Here is a 15352-nt window from a genome sequence, read left to right as displayed (position 1 = left end):
CTCACGATCTGCACTGTGAGTCTGTCAGGGCATGGAGAATTCCTTTTGTAACGTGAAGAAATCATCCTGTGCTCTCTGCTTCCCAACAAGAGAAGGAGATGCCTCGAGCTGTCAGAAAACATCAGTGCCAGTCAGGGACTGCATGGGGATGCAGCACGTGTGTGACTCTGGGCCATCTGCAATAGACTCTGGCTGGATGTTCAGGTGTCATGGAAGAGGGAGGGGGAAGGTGGGATGCTCAAGATAGGCCTGTTTAATCTAAAAAACTCTGCATTAGAAAGCTGCAGAGTTTAAAGGCCTTAGAGTCACAGCAGCTGGGCAGGGGGAGTGCAGCTCACATATATCAAATACTGAACTCTGTGAGTAGGTGTCCTTCAGTTCCTTGGAGCAGGAGTCTCTGCCATGTCTCGCCTGGTGCCAGGGATGTGTGCCTGGCAGAGCATCCCTCCCAAAGGGTTTTCCATCCCTTTGGCAGAGTGACTTGGTGGTGGCTGTCTGTAAATGCCTCTTGTTGCTCTCCCTCTCCCAGCACACACCCCAGCAGGGCAGGTGTGGGAAGAGCAGGCTGGCCTGGGCAGAGGCCTGGCCACGTATCATCACACTAGAAACTGTCTGCTGGAATGATTTAAAATCATGAACTTTTTCAGAGGGGCCTGGGCTCTCTTGTCCCAACAGTGGAACAAGTTGGTTGCATAACATAATTGTTCTCCACAGAGCCAGGGAGGTGGAGAAGTGGAGAAAGCATGTGTATCTCATACCTGTTTTGGAGCAGCCTTGGCAAAATTATATCCCTGAGTTCTCTTTCAGTTCAAGCCATGAACATTTTCAGTGAATTTACTGCAGAATTTAAGCCTGGCAGCACTTTGTCTTTCACAGAGCAGAGGAGAATATTTCAAATAATTGGATCTTGTCAACATTACAGGAGCTTTTTAATTGATAAGGTATGGCTCTATGATATTATTTACAAACCTGGCATGAGAAGTGAAGGTGATTGTAAGGTGCTAAGTTACCACACCATTATTGAATGCTGTATTACTTTTACATAATGTTTATATTTCAGATTCTCCTATTTTGTGTGCCTGCACATAATGCTTCAGGCTGGGAAGATGACATATTTCAGCCTTTATTTTCATATCTGGGAAGAGCAACGAGGATAAATATGGGGTAAGTCTGGAAAGGGAAGGTGAAGGGACTATCTGGGAAAACACAGTGATGGACCACTGCTGTTAGGACTAAAAGGATGTAAAGGAGGTGGATTCTGATTGGATCCATGAGCCCTGACCAAGCCAGTGGCCATCCCTGGCTACTGACTCTTTTGAGAGCCTCGCGCTCTAAATTAGGCACCACAATTAATGTGAAGCAGAAGTCACTTGAGCATGGTTTAATAAGAAAACATCATTGTATTTTGGGACGAGGTTATAGAAATCCATGTAATGACAGCATCTTAAGGAACTGTTTCTGCTGGTGAAATTGTAGGCATGAAAATCCCAGAATGCAGAAAATTTTGAGGGCAGGCTGGATTTTTCAGTTTGGATGTGTTAGTGTTTGCCTTTGTTGTAAACAGGCTTTGGCCCACAGTGCCCTGGGGCTGCTGTACCATGGGATTTGGCTGCCCACACAGCCCTGGGGGTCCATCCCAGCTGGGCCACAGGAGCCCCAGCCTTTCTGCTCCATCACCTTTTTCCTGACTTGAAGTGTCTTGGTGGAACTGAAGTCAGGAGATGTAAGGGAGGGCTAAACTCATACCCGTAGCTGGGTGATATTTGGACCTACATGGATATAAATGTTATCAACACACTGCCTTCAATGCTGATGGCATCTAAAGAAGTCCTGTAAGAAACACTTGCTCCAGAGAAAAAGACTTGCTTTTCAGGCTTCTTCAGATCTGCTGCCTTGGCATGGTGTATGGGGATACAGAACCAGGAGCAGGAAATCAAAGTGTTGATTGGGTGAGGGTAAATGATGTCTTCTCTCTGTCATTCAGCTGAGTTTCTGTGTTGAAACTTGTTGTTCTTGACTTCCTGTGGGTTGTCTGGTAGAGAGATGGGGACATAAGTTTAAGTTTGTCTTTTTCTGTTGCTTTTATGCAGGGACACCACCGGAATGCTAGCTTGAAGCCAGAGCGAAACCTGTAAAAGTGAGAAAAGCAAATACATGGTGAAATGACCTTTCTAATTGTGCAGAGAATGAACAAACTCATTACTTGGTTCTACCTGTGAATGACTATGGAAATAAATATTTCTACTGAAATCGAAGGAATAAAAGGTGAAAAGCTAAATGCATGAAAGCATGGAGGGAGTTGCACTAGGAGTTTCTGATCAGATTTCCTTGTATTTTAAGTTAACATAGTGATCAGTGAAATGGCAGGGTGTTTGATGTGCTCAGTAGATGGTGCTGACCATGCTGGTAACTGCATTTGTGAGACACAGAAAATCTGAGGAAAATACATGCATTTACCTACTGGGAGCTTTTTAAAAAAAACTATGAATAAATAAATGAGGAAGCTGTCAGCTTTCTGAGAGAGGAGGGGGAGGACATGTTTGTGTGTTTCATGCTAAATGCAGTTTGGGTGAATGGCCTGAAAAACTCTTCCTTTGCCAGCTCACAGGCAGGATGATGTTTGAAAGGCTCACAGGAGCGAGCCCCGCAGCATCACGCTGGAGTTAAACACTGGGCTGCTGCAGTGCCGGTGAAACTGCACAGGATTTGTGCTGATAACCATTGATTACCTTTGAGGCTCACAGCGAGCCTGAAGAGGCATGGGGGGGTTATGGATGCAGGATTTGGCACGGAGACCCAGCCAGAGCAGCTCCCTGCGCCCTGCATGGCGCAGCCCTCCCAGCGCAGAGCAGGAGGGACGTTTCTTGGCTGCTCCCTCGTGGTGACACATCCCGATGGCACCTTGCAGTCACCCGTGGGCTGCTCCTGCTTCCCATCATGGGGGTGAGCCCAGCACTGTGCTGGGGGTGGCCTGGGAAGAGCATTGGCTCAGCAGATGCAGTGCAGGGATTACAGATCATCCCCTTGGAAACAGGATGGTCTGCATGTGGAAATGGGTGCAAATGTGGCTGTGCTGATCCTGTACTGCTGCTTGCACTTTATTCAGAAACAGAAAATACTGTGGGCTGAGTTAAAAGCTCAGAGTGCATCCCATCTCACAGTTAAGTTGTCTCGTTGGCCTAGGGACTGCAGTTGAAAATCACAGCTGTTTTAACCTCCTGAGATTTATGCTTTTTTTCAGTCAGAGATTTGAGTTTTCTTTGTGCACACATGCTCACACTACCTCACCTCTGGTTCAGGCAGCAGTAGATAATGGGGTTGTACATTGTCGAGCTCATGGCAAGGAGGAAGACGGCGAGATACACCTGCTGAATGTACTTCTGCTGGTAGATGTCTTCCTTGAAGCTCCCCAGGATGAAGTATATGTGATAGGGCAGCCAGCAGATGGCAAAAATGATCACCACTACCACCATTGTCTTCACAAACTAGGAAAACAAAACAAAGGGGTTATTCCTGGGCTCTGGGCTCTGGGGCTTGCTGGGGCAGTGGGAAGTGCTGGTGTCACTTTGAGGCTGGTTTGCCCTCCCAAAGTGCAGAGTGTGGAATGTAAACCTGGACTGCTGTGGCAAAGAAACCAGCCCTGGTGATGAAAACTGGAACTGGGAGGGAGTGCCCTGGCCGTGGAAACTGGAACAGGGAGGGAGTGCCCTGGTGATGGGAACAGGGCGGGGGTTACAGCAAACCTTTCCCAGGGCACTGAGAGGACTCTGCAGAGGAGCTGCTTGTAGCTGCACCAGGGAGATGTGCAGGGAAACAAGATCACTGCTCTTACACTGAGACTGCTCCACTCTTCTAGAGTTTTACCCTGGCTTATCCTGCAACGTGTGGATCCTCTTCACTCTCTAAGGGCTGCTGGCAGCTGGCCTGCTGCTGTGAGCTTTCTTCCTTGAAGGCTGGCTGGTGCACGCAATCACCTTTTTTTTTCAAACTTGCAGGCTGATGCCTTTTACCCCGGACCCAAAATATTTTGTTAACCTTTCAAGCCCAATCCCACAAGATTTTTTGTGGAACACCAGCTCCATTTTGGAACTGGAACTAGCAGGGCTGGTGTGCTGGGGAACTTAAGTTTCACTTCTGACCTTTTTTTTGGCATTAACTTGGTGTTCGTAGTGGACTCTGTTCAGGTGGTTGCCTGGAGCTGTGCTGCTCCACAGAGTAACTCCTATAATGCTGTATGCAACAAACATCACCATTAAAGGCAGTAAATAAATCAACACAATCACGGCAATGTGGTACCTGAAAGAGAAGAACAAGCAGTTTTCACAGTCAGTATGGCTCTTGGAGAGCTCTTTCAGAACTTGGCTTTTGGATATATATGCTGGCTCCTATTAGCAAAACCACAAATAAGAATTTTTGCCTATAATTATTGTTACAGGGACTTCTGTAAACAGCAAAATCTCATCTCTCTGGTGGTGTGATGAGTGGTCCTTGGGCTGGACTCCCTTTCAAGACAGAGTAACATCACTGATCTTTTAGCAGAGGGTTGCAGTCCAGGGCCACCTGAATTGAGCTTTGCTATCCCACTGCAGCCAGGAGAGAGAGAGATGGTGGCAAAAGTACAAACCCTTAAATCACAGGTATAGGAAAGGAATAATCCAGAAACTATAGAGTAACTTGATGAATGCAGCAGTGGCAACAGTGGTAAAAAGCCAGATCAGGGACTGCAGAAGATATCTGGCTGCTAACAGGGTGCACAAAGATGCAGATAGTGAGGAAGGGATGTTGCCTGTATTAGTGTAGCTGGCTGTTTTTATTTGCATGGGCACACAGAGTTAATATACCACCAGCAGGCCACTCAGTTCCTGCTCCAGCTGAAGCATCCCCCCACTGGCATCCCCTTAGCTGTATTTTAACCTCAGCCCTTTCTAGTTTTCTGTGTCACCCCACAAACTTCTGCTGGTTCCCTCATGCTGGGGGCTGATTAGTTTAAGCAACTACCATTTATGGAAAGGGAACAACCTGCTCAGTCCCTTGCAGCAGCTGTCAAATTAACATAAACAGTGTGAAAAGTAGGATTAGGCAGGAGGGCTCTGGCACACGCTGCTGGCAGTGACCCCAAAAGGCTGGGGGAGTGTAAATGGTCTTTCTCAGTCTGACAAGGCTCTGGGGTTACTCCTCACATTAGAGCACTGTTGAAATGGGTGTTTGTTCCTTGGGGTGGCTGCAAATCCCAGACTGGTGGCTGCATTAAAAAAATACTATATTTGTGAGATGTGGCATGTTTGTCCCTGCTTGTTTTACACTTTTTCCAATTGTGCTCAGAGCAGTTACTCTTTTGAAGGTCCAAATCTGTGTGTGGAATGCAGCAAAGCCCTTTTAGGGTTCCAGTCCTGGGAGGAGGAAGGGAGGATGGGAGCCTGGGTTTGAGCACACGTAAAAAGAAACCTTTAGTCTTGTAGCTTTACTACTTTGCTGCAAAGTTAACCTGTCACCAGAAGAAAAATCCTCTGTGGTTAAGTTTCTTTACTCTGGTTAAACTTCTATATCCTTTATATCTAATATTTTTTCAGACACTGGCAGTCAGTAGTGCATTGTTTGGAGGGTTTTTTACTTCTTTCTGTCATAATTATATACATCTTTCCTGCAGAAAAGGGTTTTCCTATGTTCTGAAGTCTAGAAATCTTGAAAGATGGGTTTATTCAACTACAAAGGATTCAGAGGACACACAGTAAACATAGGAACCCAGCTCTCTTTTTTTTTTTTTGTTTTTCTTTGTGTTCCTTAGTATTTCTTTTCTTTGCTAGTATATGAATGGCTGCACATGGCTTTTTCTCCATGATTTGTGTTGCAGGCATCTGTCCCAAAAAACCCATCACTAGGTATGATTTCTGGGGAGCAGTGTTTCCAACTTCCTTCCTAAGAGAGATGCCAAAACCTGCAGATCTGAGGCTGTTCAGGGAGAGAGAGCTGGTGAGTGATGGATTGTGGTCAGGAGCTGCTGCTCTTCAGCTGGAGATCCCAGAAAGGATCTGCTCTGCTATTTGCCACGTTCAGAACCAGCCTTTCCAGCCCACAGGGACTTTATCAGCATGCTGGGGAACTCATTTGAAACTTTTCCATGCCATGGATGTGGGAGAGATAAACCTCACGCTTTTCATCCGAATGGAATAGTCACCAGTGACTCATGTATTAGTGGTTATCTATTCTCCTTCCTCCTCAGTCCACAGGAGCCTGGCACCCCGTTCCCCAAGAAGTACCAAAGGGTACCAAAAAGGAGTCCCCAGGAAGAGGGGCATCACCAAACATGAGAGGTTTGAGCCTGATTTTACTCTTTGCTCAACTGGGAACAACTGGCAACCACTGAATATGCTGCAGCTTGGCCAAAATGACACAAAGGTCATGGAACTTGGCACATATTAGTGTGAAAATCAGTTAGTCTGGTAATAGCTGAGTTGAGGAGGCATCCAGCTGCCTGCCAGAGATGAAGACTGAGCAGGAAAAATGTCCCATGTGCATGGAGCCGGGCAAAACCCTTCATGGTGGGTTTTGGTTTGAAAACTTGTTTGCACTTTGTCAATCGATTTGTTCCTTTTCCTCATTTCTTCCATTGCTACTTTGTAAAAATATGTTTTGTTTGATAAATTTCTCCCTGCGTGCTTTGAATGATGAGTAATCCCAGCACAAACCCTAAATGCAGGGTATGGCTTGTTTCATCTGTTTGAACAATCTTGATTTCAAGCAGGAGGAAATCACTGTGAGGCTCAGGAACCTCCAGGAGCTCAGATGTGTGCCCAGATAAATATGTCTATGAAACCTTAGGATGTTTGAAACATGCTGCTCTCAGGTTTTATTTTCCTTTTACCCCCACAAAGAGCAGCATCATTTTTAACTAATTATGTGGCTTCTCAGCACTAAAGTACCCAGTTTTCTCCTGCCTGACAGAGGAAGAAAATCCAGAACCTTTGAAACCAGGATTTACTGATTGCTTAGAGACTTTTGGCACTGGTTTATTTTAAATTCCCCAAGCTCTGTATGTAGGGTTTCTGGACATTACTAGTTTTCAAAGCAGGGGAGGATGGCAGGTTCAGGATTACCCTGAACCACAATCACCTGGCATCTTTTGCCACAGCTGGCTTAAATTGAGTTTAGATGGGCTGCCCCAGCCCCACATTCTCCTGCTCTCTCTCCCAGCGCTCTCCATAGCCAGCAGTTTGGAGATGAAACTATTTTCCTGGTTAGCTTTAGCCTGAGCTGGGAGTTCCATGGTGTCTCTTACGCCAGCTGGTGCTTGGATCCAACGTCGTCAGGCCACACCACGATGCACTTCATGGTTCCGTTGTCCACGGTGATCTCGGCGTAGAAGCACTGCGGGAAGGCAAGGCCGAACGCCACCAGCCAGATCATCCCAATGATCCCTCTGGTGCTTCCAGCAGACAGCCTGGCCTTGAAGGGGTGAATGATGGCCACATACCTGCAAGCAACAGGTGTAGTGCTTTTACAGTTAGACTGGCAAGCTATTCAACAAATGCAGCAAGTGTAAAAACTCACCGGGAGTGAGTGGGATTTATTAATATAGATATTTTGACAGGTTCCAGGCTGTAAATAATAAGGAACTAATCCTTTCTGAAAAGAATTATTGCAGGTCTTAGGGAAGGATTTGTTAAACCCACGTGGATGGATGATTCTGGTGTGAAGAGGAAGCAGTCCTTTGTGTCTTCTGCATACAGGTTTTGCAAGCATTCTCCTTTTGGAATTTTTTCAAAGAATCCCACAATGGTTTGGGTTGGAAGGCACCTTAAAGATTACCTAGTTCCAATCCACAGCCATGGGCAGGACACCTTCCACTATCTCAGGTTGCTCCAAGCCCTGTCCAACCTGGCCTTGAACACTTCCAGGGATGGGACAGCCACAGCTTCTCTGGGCACCCTGTGCCAGGGCCTCACCTCCCTCACAGGGGAAGAATTTCCTCCCAATATCCCTTCTAACCCTTCACTCCATTAGCATGATCCCCTGTCCTGTTACTCCAAGTCCTTGTAACAAGTATTCTCGCTCTTTTATTTATTTTTGCAAATGACTTACCAAAAAAAGCCCAGCCAAGCTTTTCTAATTCATCATTCTTAATTAATAATTCTTCCTAATTATGTCAATCTCTGATGCTTTGTATTAGCACAAGAGCAGACTGGGGTCTTGACTCATCATTTACCCCGATTTTTCCCCCACTGATTTTGAGCTGTGGAAAACTTGTCCTGTCTGCCTCTGTCTGTGAGTGCCTGAGCACTGGTGCTTGCAGAGGAGGGAAGGGCTGACCCTTTCATCCCACACCTGCTCAGAGCCCTCAGGCACATCTGACTATTGGATTACTCAGGAGCCCTCTGGTTTTAAGTTCCTTGTGTGGAAATGCACGGTGTTGTAACGACTACATAATCAATTATGCATTTCTTGTCATGCTGCCCCTATTCTTTGTCATGGTTCTAACAAAGGCAAAGTAGAGTGGAAAATGCCCATTGCCTCCTGGTTTTCAAAGGAAAAAATCAGACAAGTTGTGCTGTCTCTTGGCCAGGCTGTTGGCAGGGAGCTCTGCCCAGCTGCTGCTGCAGGACAGGCAGCACGGTGAGCAGTGCAGGGCTGCACAGCAGCAGGGCCTTATTTAGCTATAAAACTTTCATGTCACCTTGCTTTTCTTTAGCTTGCCATAGGAAGTGTTATACAGTGCTCAAGTCTGGTCAGGGAGGAATCCATTGGTGCATATTCTCCAGAGTGTTTGCCCACAGAAGTGCCTGAAATGATGATCTGTGACCCTCAGAGAATGGCAAGTCCTGGGAAGAAATGATGCCAACCACTGTGCTGTCACTGCAGCCTGTGTTGCAGATATCAAAGGTGTTACAGGCTTTCCCATGCTGCCAGGGATGCACCCCCAAGGCAAGCTGTGATTTTAGGTGAGCTTCTGCAAGCTGGGAGATTTATCAAACCTGCTGAGGTCTCCTGGCCCCTCTTGCTGTGTGGCAGCACGGCCTTTTCCCCCACTGCTGCTCGTGCTTGGTGTGCCCCCTCTGAATGCCCCTGTGACGTCCCAGCATGCTGGGACTACAATCTTTCTCTGCTCCTCATGCATGTAGGCAAAACAAGCTGAATTTTGGACCTTCTTGTGCCCTTTCCAATCAGGTCACAGGAGCCTTTGCTAAGTGGAGTGTGGAACTCAAGCTGATCGATAAGGCTGCGTTCCTGCCCCGAGCGCTGCAGTGGGAACAGCTGCTCTGGGAATGGGAAGTGGAGGGATCCCAAACCCAGCGGTGAGGGGCTTTTCCATGCCAGACAGAAGTGACTTAGATCAATTCTCAGCCTCCTTCCTTAAAATAAACCACTTCAGAAGATATTGTTTTTGCAGAAGTTAAACATTGGGGCTGGAGTGGACACGAGTTCTCTTAATAAATGGAAGCGTCGAGTTTCCAGGAGACAGCGTCAGGATCTGTTTTAAGGCTAACCAAAGAATACCTAAATATGGTTTGCAGTGAGGAGCTAAGTTCTTTTTCTGATCTGTGCCACGTGACTAAAGAGATTTTGGCTATATAGGTGCTTTCACCAAAAATCCCCAAGGAACAAGAGTTGGAAGACATGACAACAGGCTGAAACAGCTTTTTAAAAATATTCTTTGTCAGACAACGTGTATAAAACAGCCGCTCTTTCAGCCCTTTGCTAAAGGAGCGCTGCTATTTCACCGGGTCAGGCTGCCCCAGGGAAATAAATCCCTGTCCCTGAGGCTGCAGCAGGGAGAGGGGAAGTAACGCAGGGAAGACAGGAAGGGTGGAAGGGGAGCAGAGCCTAAAGGAAAATAACTCCTCTCCTTCTTGCACACAGCGTTGCCTTTAAGGGAGGAGACTCCCAGAGGCTTTTAGCCACTTTCTAGTAAAAAGGAAAAACAGCTTCATGCTATTTAACAATGAGCTGTAAACACAGTCAAACTCCCTCAATTAAGGCTTAAAGTAAAAGTGACTTGGTAGCTGGAAGTGAATTTTATGAAAATACCAAATTGCCCCAGAAGTCAAACAGAATCACTGTAATTAATTCCCTCCCTCTCAGAAGAAGCCATTCTAATGAACCAGGGGAGCAGACTCTGCCATTTCTAATCTAATTTCCATTATTTCTGCTGGTTTGCTGGACTCACGGCAGGATTAGGACTGCTGATAGTTTCAGCAGCCTGCAGTAGATTCTCCTTTTCACAGATATATCAGTGTCATGGTTAAAACAAAAAACCAACAAAGCCACAGTAGAGTTTTCAGGATGATTGGGAAACAATTTATGATCAATAATGCAAGAACAACAAAAATACCTGCCACTTTCACTCATTACAGATTCAGGTGTGATTCAGACCAGGGATAAAAAGCAGAAGATCACACCATAATTAGCATCAAACCCCACAGTCTGGCAGTCATTCCACTTTGCTGATACAGCACCTGACAGAGTGGGGGCCAACTGCACAGACTATTGCAACCATTTATTTTATGACTTACAGGGGATCTTTTCTGGACCTCATCTTCTCCATTCGCCTCTTACCTCTCTGCAGCCACTGCTGTCATGGAGTAAATGCTCACAAACACTGCAGTGATGGGGAACCAGTTCTGAAACCTGCAGAATTCCTCACCAAAATACCAGACATTGTGGCTGGCATAGATAAAATTGAAGATGGTGTTGAAAGCGGACATCAGCAGGTCCGAAAGAGCCAAGTTAACGATGAAGTAATTGGTAGCAGTCCTCATTCTCCTGTGTGCCAGAATAATCCAGATGATGGTGGCGTTGCCAAGGATGGATGTGACAACGATGAAGGAGTAGGTGATGGCCCAGAGAGCGATTCTCCAGCCCGGCTGGCTGAACTGGGTTGCCGCCATCCAGTTGCCGCCGTCCTCGAGGGAGCCAGCCCAAGAAACGTTGCTCGCGTTAAAAACAGAAAACATGCCCATGGCTTTTCACTTCTTGTAAGGGTAAAACAAAATCTTCTGGCATCTGCTCATTTCCTTGCAGTAGATGCTGGTGTATGAATTTCCATGCATTTAACCAAATGCTGTTAAAAGGACATCAGGATGAGCTGTCTCATGTCCTCTCGTCCTGTTTTGCAAGTGATGCAAAGCAGCTTCAGGAGGAGATGAGAGATGCCAAGGGCCTCCTCCTTCTTCCCTGGCATTTTAACCTATGCTTGAAGAGCAAAAAACTAAAGACCAACTCTCTTCTTCAGGTTTATTTTTCCTCTAAAAAAGGAAGGAAATAATGGGAAAGGAAGATGTTTTCCAGGCCAGCGGCAAGTGATGTCTTCCTTTAGATTACTTTCAGGGACAAGAGAACATAAAAGCGAAAAAGCCAAAAAAAACTTCAATCCACGTAGAAATTCTTTGTCAGGGCAGCAGTTTTCTAAAGCACCAGGTGTCTGAATCCCCTCCAGTGGGACTGAGGACATTTGCTGTTCTTTCCCTGTGCAGCTATCAAGTATGAGGCAGGAGTTGCACTGGGATAAAATCTCAGCAGGTTTTAAGGGGACTTTGAAAGGAGGTGGAGTCTCTTGCAGGGGAAAACTAAACAACCAATTTGACATCAAATGAAATGTGGCAAAGTGGTACACGAAGCTTGCCCCCCTTGCTGCGCTCAGTTAGTTTTGAATAACCTCTGCAATGGCCACGCTGCTCTGTCAGGATTTTTACAGGCTTGCATGCAAGGGTGGTTACTTCACCAAGCTTCCCAGTCCTGAAATCCTCAAATTTCCAGGACCTGCTTGTCTTCCTCTGAGCTCTCACAGCAAGAGAGAAACTATATTTGATACAGTTCAGCAAGATCCTTTCTTTTGGATGGCTGCATCCCCATTCTCAGTGTGTGCTGTAGGAACTTGGTGACCCCATGCATGCAGAAATTTTGGGTTCTCATAGGAAAGAGGAACCCCTGACTCTGCTCGGAGCACAGTGCTCCTGCTCACTGTCAGTTTAAAAAAACCAGAAGTGACACACTGAGGCTGAGATTTCCAAGAGCACTTGGCAGTGACTCGTGCCTGCTCGGCTGGGAGCTGAAGGGGTTTCATGTATGAAAAGCTGCCTTCAGGATTCAGAGTGCCTGTAGTGCTGGCATGGCAGCAGTTTTCCAACTCCTGGAGCTGGTGGAGCTGCAGCTGTGCCAGGCTCTCCTGTAACAGGGCACTGTTTATCACTTCAGGATCCCTTGCACCAGCTCAGCCCAGAATCTTTCCTTGCTTCATTAATTTCTGGAGGTAGCCTTGAGTTAACCCATCACAAAACCAACTCTTTCAAACATGTTTCCTCTGTTACAAAGCTGCCCAAGTATTGCTTTTAAAGGAATCAATACCTGTAGTCCTGCATGTAATGTCTCCTCCTCTTCCCTGCAGGCAATCCCTCTCACTTCCCTACCCAGAAACTGAAAAGGTACACTTGTACCTGTCTTCCAGAGTGCATTGCAAAGCTCTGCCAGGTGCTTCTTCAAAGACTTACACCTCATTAAACAGCTTAGGGACCTTCTACTTTCTGTACACAGTTCAGGAGGACTGTTCATGACTTGCAATACCAATTCAACAGCTAATAGTGTTCTTCAATTTTTTTTTTTATTATGCTGTCTAAAATCCCTGCACATTTAAAGGAGAATAGGAGCAAACCCTTCCATACATTTCACTGGGAGTGCACTAAAGTGCTTTATCACTTACAGAAAGTAGAATGGAAGCAATTGCTCAGAAAAAGGGCTGCACTTATTGACCCTTCAGTGGGGAACTGTAACCTCTCTTTGCTGACTTTGAAGACATTCAAGGTGCTCAGGTTTCTTTAGGAACCTTCGTGTGAACCATCTGCCCTGGTCCCTGATCTGTTACTCAGGTGATAATCGAAGAGCAGCCACCCTTTGGTCAACATTTCATCGTACGAGACAGGAGGGGTTTGCCTTCCTGTATCCACACCCACTGCTTTTATTCGTTTGCTCTTTGTGCATTGACAAGGTTATCATCCTGGAGCCCAGCCAGCGATTTAGTGTGTGCTATCAGCCTTTTGACTTGAAAACTGGAGCAATTTTTGACACAGGCTGGCTCCAGATTTCTCCAGGGAAGTCACATTTGCCTGAGACAGTGGGTAAAACCTGCCTCGCCAGTGGTTTTGGAATCACACCAGAGAAAGGGACTTACCTGAGAGCAGGGGGTTTGGTTTTGGCTGGTTTCACTGCTGTTTTTATTATGGGCAGGATTGTCAAGGCCAAACGTTACTGTGCTGAGTCACCAATCCGGGTCTGAGCAAAGGGTGAGAGATGCAAACAAAAGATGTGGGTCTGCAAGGTCAGGAAGGGTGATTGAGGGGTGTTTTGTGTTTTCGAAACATAATACAAGGTAATATAGGCAGTAGAGGCTTTAATTGTGTTGCAAGTTGAACTCTGCTTTTGGAGGAAGAACCTCTGTCCAGGGAGCAGCTCTGAGAGCAGGACATGAGGACCATGAGCATCCCCCTTGGGTGGGGCAAAGTGCAGCTGGCCTGCAGCTTCATCAGCCAGACATGGGCTGGAAGGAAGCAGCAAAAATGCCTCTGGTAGCACTGAAAAGCTTTGGGTCTTTCTGTCATGGTTTGGTGCAGGGCTAGCTGTAGTTCACTTCTTTCTGCAGAGCTCCTGAAGCTCTGCAGTCCATGGCTTTTGGTGTCTTTAGGACAACCCCTGGCAATGAGTGAAGAAATGTGGAAGTTACTGATCCTGAATATGAACAAAACAACTGCTAGTTGTGCTGTTGGATGGTCCCAGCATCATATGCTGTAATGAACAATCTGCCAGACTCTTAATTGGAAAACTGCAGCCCTGTGCTGCACTGGCCTCAGGGGGAAAGAATGCAACCCCGATGGACCCTTGGGCAGTTCACAATTTCTTACTTTAACCACCACTTGCTGATAAACTGTGTCCAGAAATCTTGCCATTTGTATAGACAAAGTCTGGGATTCAGGAAAAGAAAGGGATTGCCCAATTATTGTCTTGCAGCTTCAAAACAGGAACTTGTTTTGATACATTGACTCGGTTCTGAGGGAAAAAAACAGGAAACTGGACACGCCTTTACTCAGCTTCCCCATCCAGCAGGATGTGCCCTGAAATTTTATGTGCAGGAATCAGCACAAATGACAAGGTAAGGAATTAAAAAAGTCAACAGAACAATTAATTTAGTTAAATACTCAAAGAAGATGCCTATGTGACAAGAACATGCTTGGATGTGATGACACCCATGAGACATGAAGACCACACGACAGACACTAATTCCCAGCAACTATATGTGATGGGATTTCCAGCCTGCATGCCATTGCTAAGTGTCAGGGATATTTGCAAATCTCTGTGAAAATGGAAGTTGTTGGTATTTTAGAGGGTAACTGCTCTAGGACATAGTATTACTGTCCAGAAACATTAGAGGTGAAGAGCTGTTCTGCTGCTGGGAGTGTCCTGAGGTGGATTGTTTTCCAGAAGCAGAATGTAGTAGCACTGCAGGCGACAGCAATAGTACTTTTTCTAATCGAATTATCCAGGGATATTTTTGAGCCTTTAGAAACGAGACTTCGGTGTATTGTATGCCCTAAAGAAATGATGTGTGACTGAATGTTTACACGTTCTCACGCGGATTTCTCAGAGGATTTCCAGTCTCTTTGGTAGGTGACTTAAGGATTAATGCTGCCCCACTTCATCTCCTCTGACACCAGACACTGATTTTCAATGCCATCTGCCTCTGCTCCGGGCCAGGACGAAACAAGCGACTCTGTGACAGTTGTCCGCCACTTTGAATGAGACATTTTTCCCCGGGGGAAAAATAGCCCTTTGTGGGACAGGAGCGCAGCACTGCGGGCTTGAAAGGGTTTATTTCGTCTCGGAGGCAGGAATGGCGTTTGCAGTTCATGATGGCCGTGTCAGACCCATCCCGGGCCCGCCGTCACACAGCTCCGGGCACGGGGATGGAGGTCGGTGCACGGCCAGAGCAATACGCCCAGTGGCTGGTGTTGGCAGGACGTGACTCTCTTTGCATATGCAATCGCGTGGGTGACACCAAGAGAGGTAAATGCCCTGGTAACGCTTCCTCGTGCCTGTGCAGGGTGTAGGGATCCTGCTTTGCCACGGTTTTGGATGCTCCACCAAAAAACCCGAGCGCCCATGCAGCGGCTTCCCACGGGCGTAGTTTGATCCCGGCTGACTTAATGGCGATGGCAGAGGTCCGGGGATGCGTGCAGCGCTGCCAGATTCCTGCTGGAGCAGCCGGATCCATTTCCTCCTGCCGCCTCCAGCTGCGGGGCTGACCCCGACCGAGCGTCCGGGGAGCTGAAAAAAAGAGAAAAAAAAAGAAGAGAGAGAGAGAGGAAGAGGA

The 15352-nt window shown here is 46.7% G+C and overlaps 1 protein-coding gene and 1 long non-coding RNA gene across 3 annotated transcripts; one reads left to right on the top strand and one right to left on the bottom strand.

Moving 5' to 3' along the window:
* The first annotated feature begins 802 nt into the window (after positions 1–802).
* On the top strand, positions 803–2523 carry LOC146766992 (uncharacterized). 2 transcript variants are annotated; one of them, XR_014956383.1, is made up of 3 exons: positions 803–941; positions 1061–1164; positions 2091–2523. It is a non-coding gene; the product is annotated as an uncharacterized LOC146766992 (long non-coding RNA). The 2 variants fall into 2 exon arrangements; XR_014956382.1 differs by lacking the exon at positions 803–941 and having other exon boundaries at positions 1024–1164.
* On the bottom strand, positions 1782–11086 carry TACR2 (tachykinin receptor 2). Its single transcript, XM_021529123.4, has 5 exons — positions 10552–11086; positions 7277–7471; positions 4140–4296; positions 3289–3485; positions 1782–2129 (listed from the first exon to the last, which is right to left on the bottom strand). The coding sequence occupies exons 1-5, from the start codon at positions 10953–10955 to the stop codon at positions 1934–1936; spliced, it is 1149 nt and encodes a 382-aa protein (XP_021384798.3). The 5' UTR covers positions 10956–11086; the 3' UTR covers positions 1782–1933.
* Between the last annotated feature and the right edge of the window lie 4266 nt (positions 11087–15352).

Source organism: Lonchura striata, chromosome 6 (genome assembly GCF_050655825.1).
Source record: "Lonchura striata isolate lonStrDom1 chromosome 6, ASM5065582v1, whole genome shotgun sequence".
Classification (NCBI taxonomy): domain Eukaryota; kingdom Metazoa; phylum Chordata; class Aves; order Passeriformes; family Estrildidae; genus Lonchura; species Lonchura striata.
Note: the sequence above shows the minus strand (reverse complement) of the source record. Positions and strands in the feature narration are given on the sequence as shown.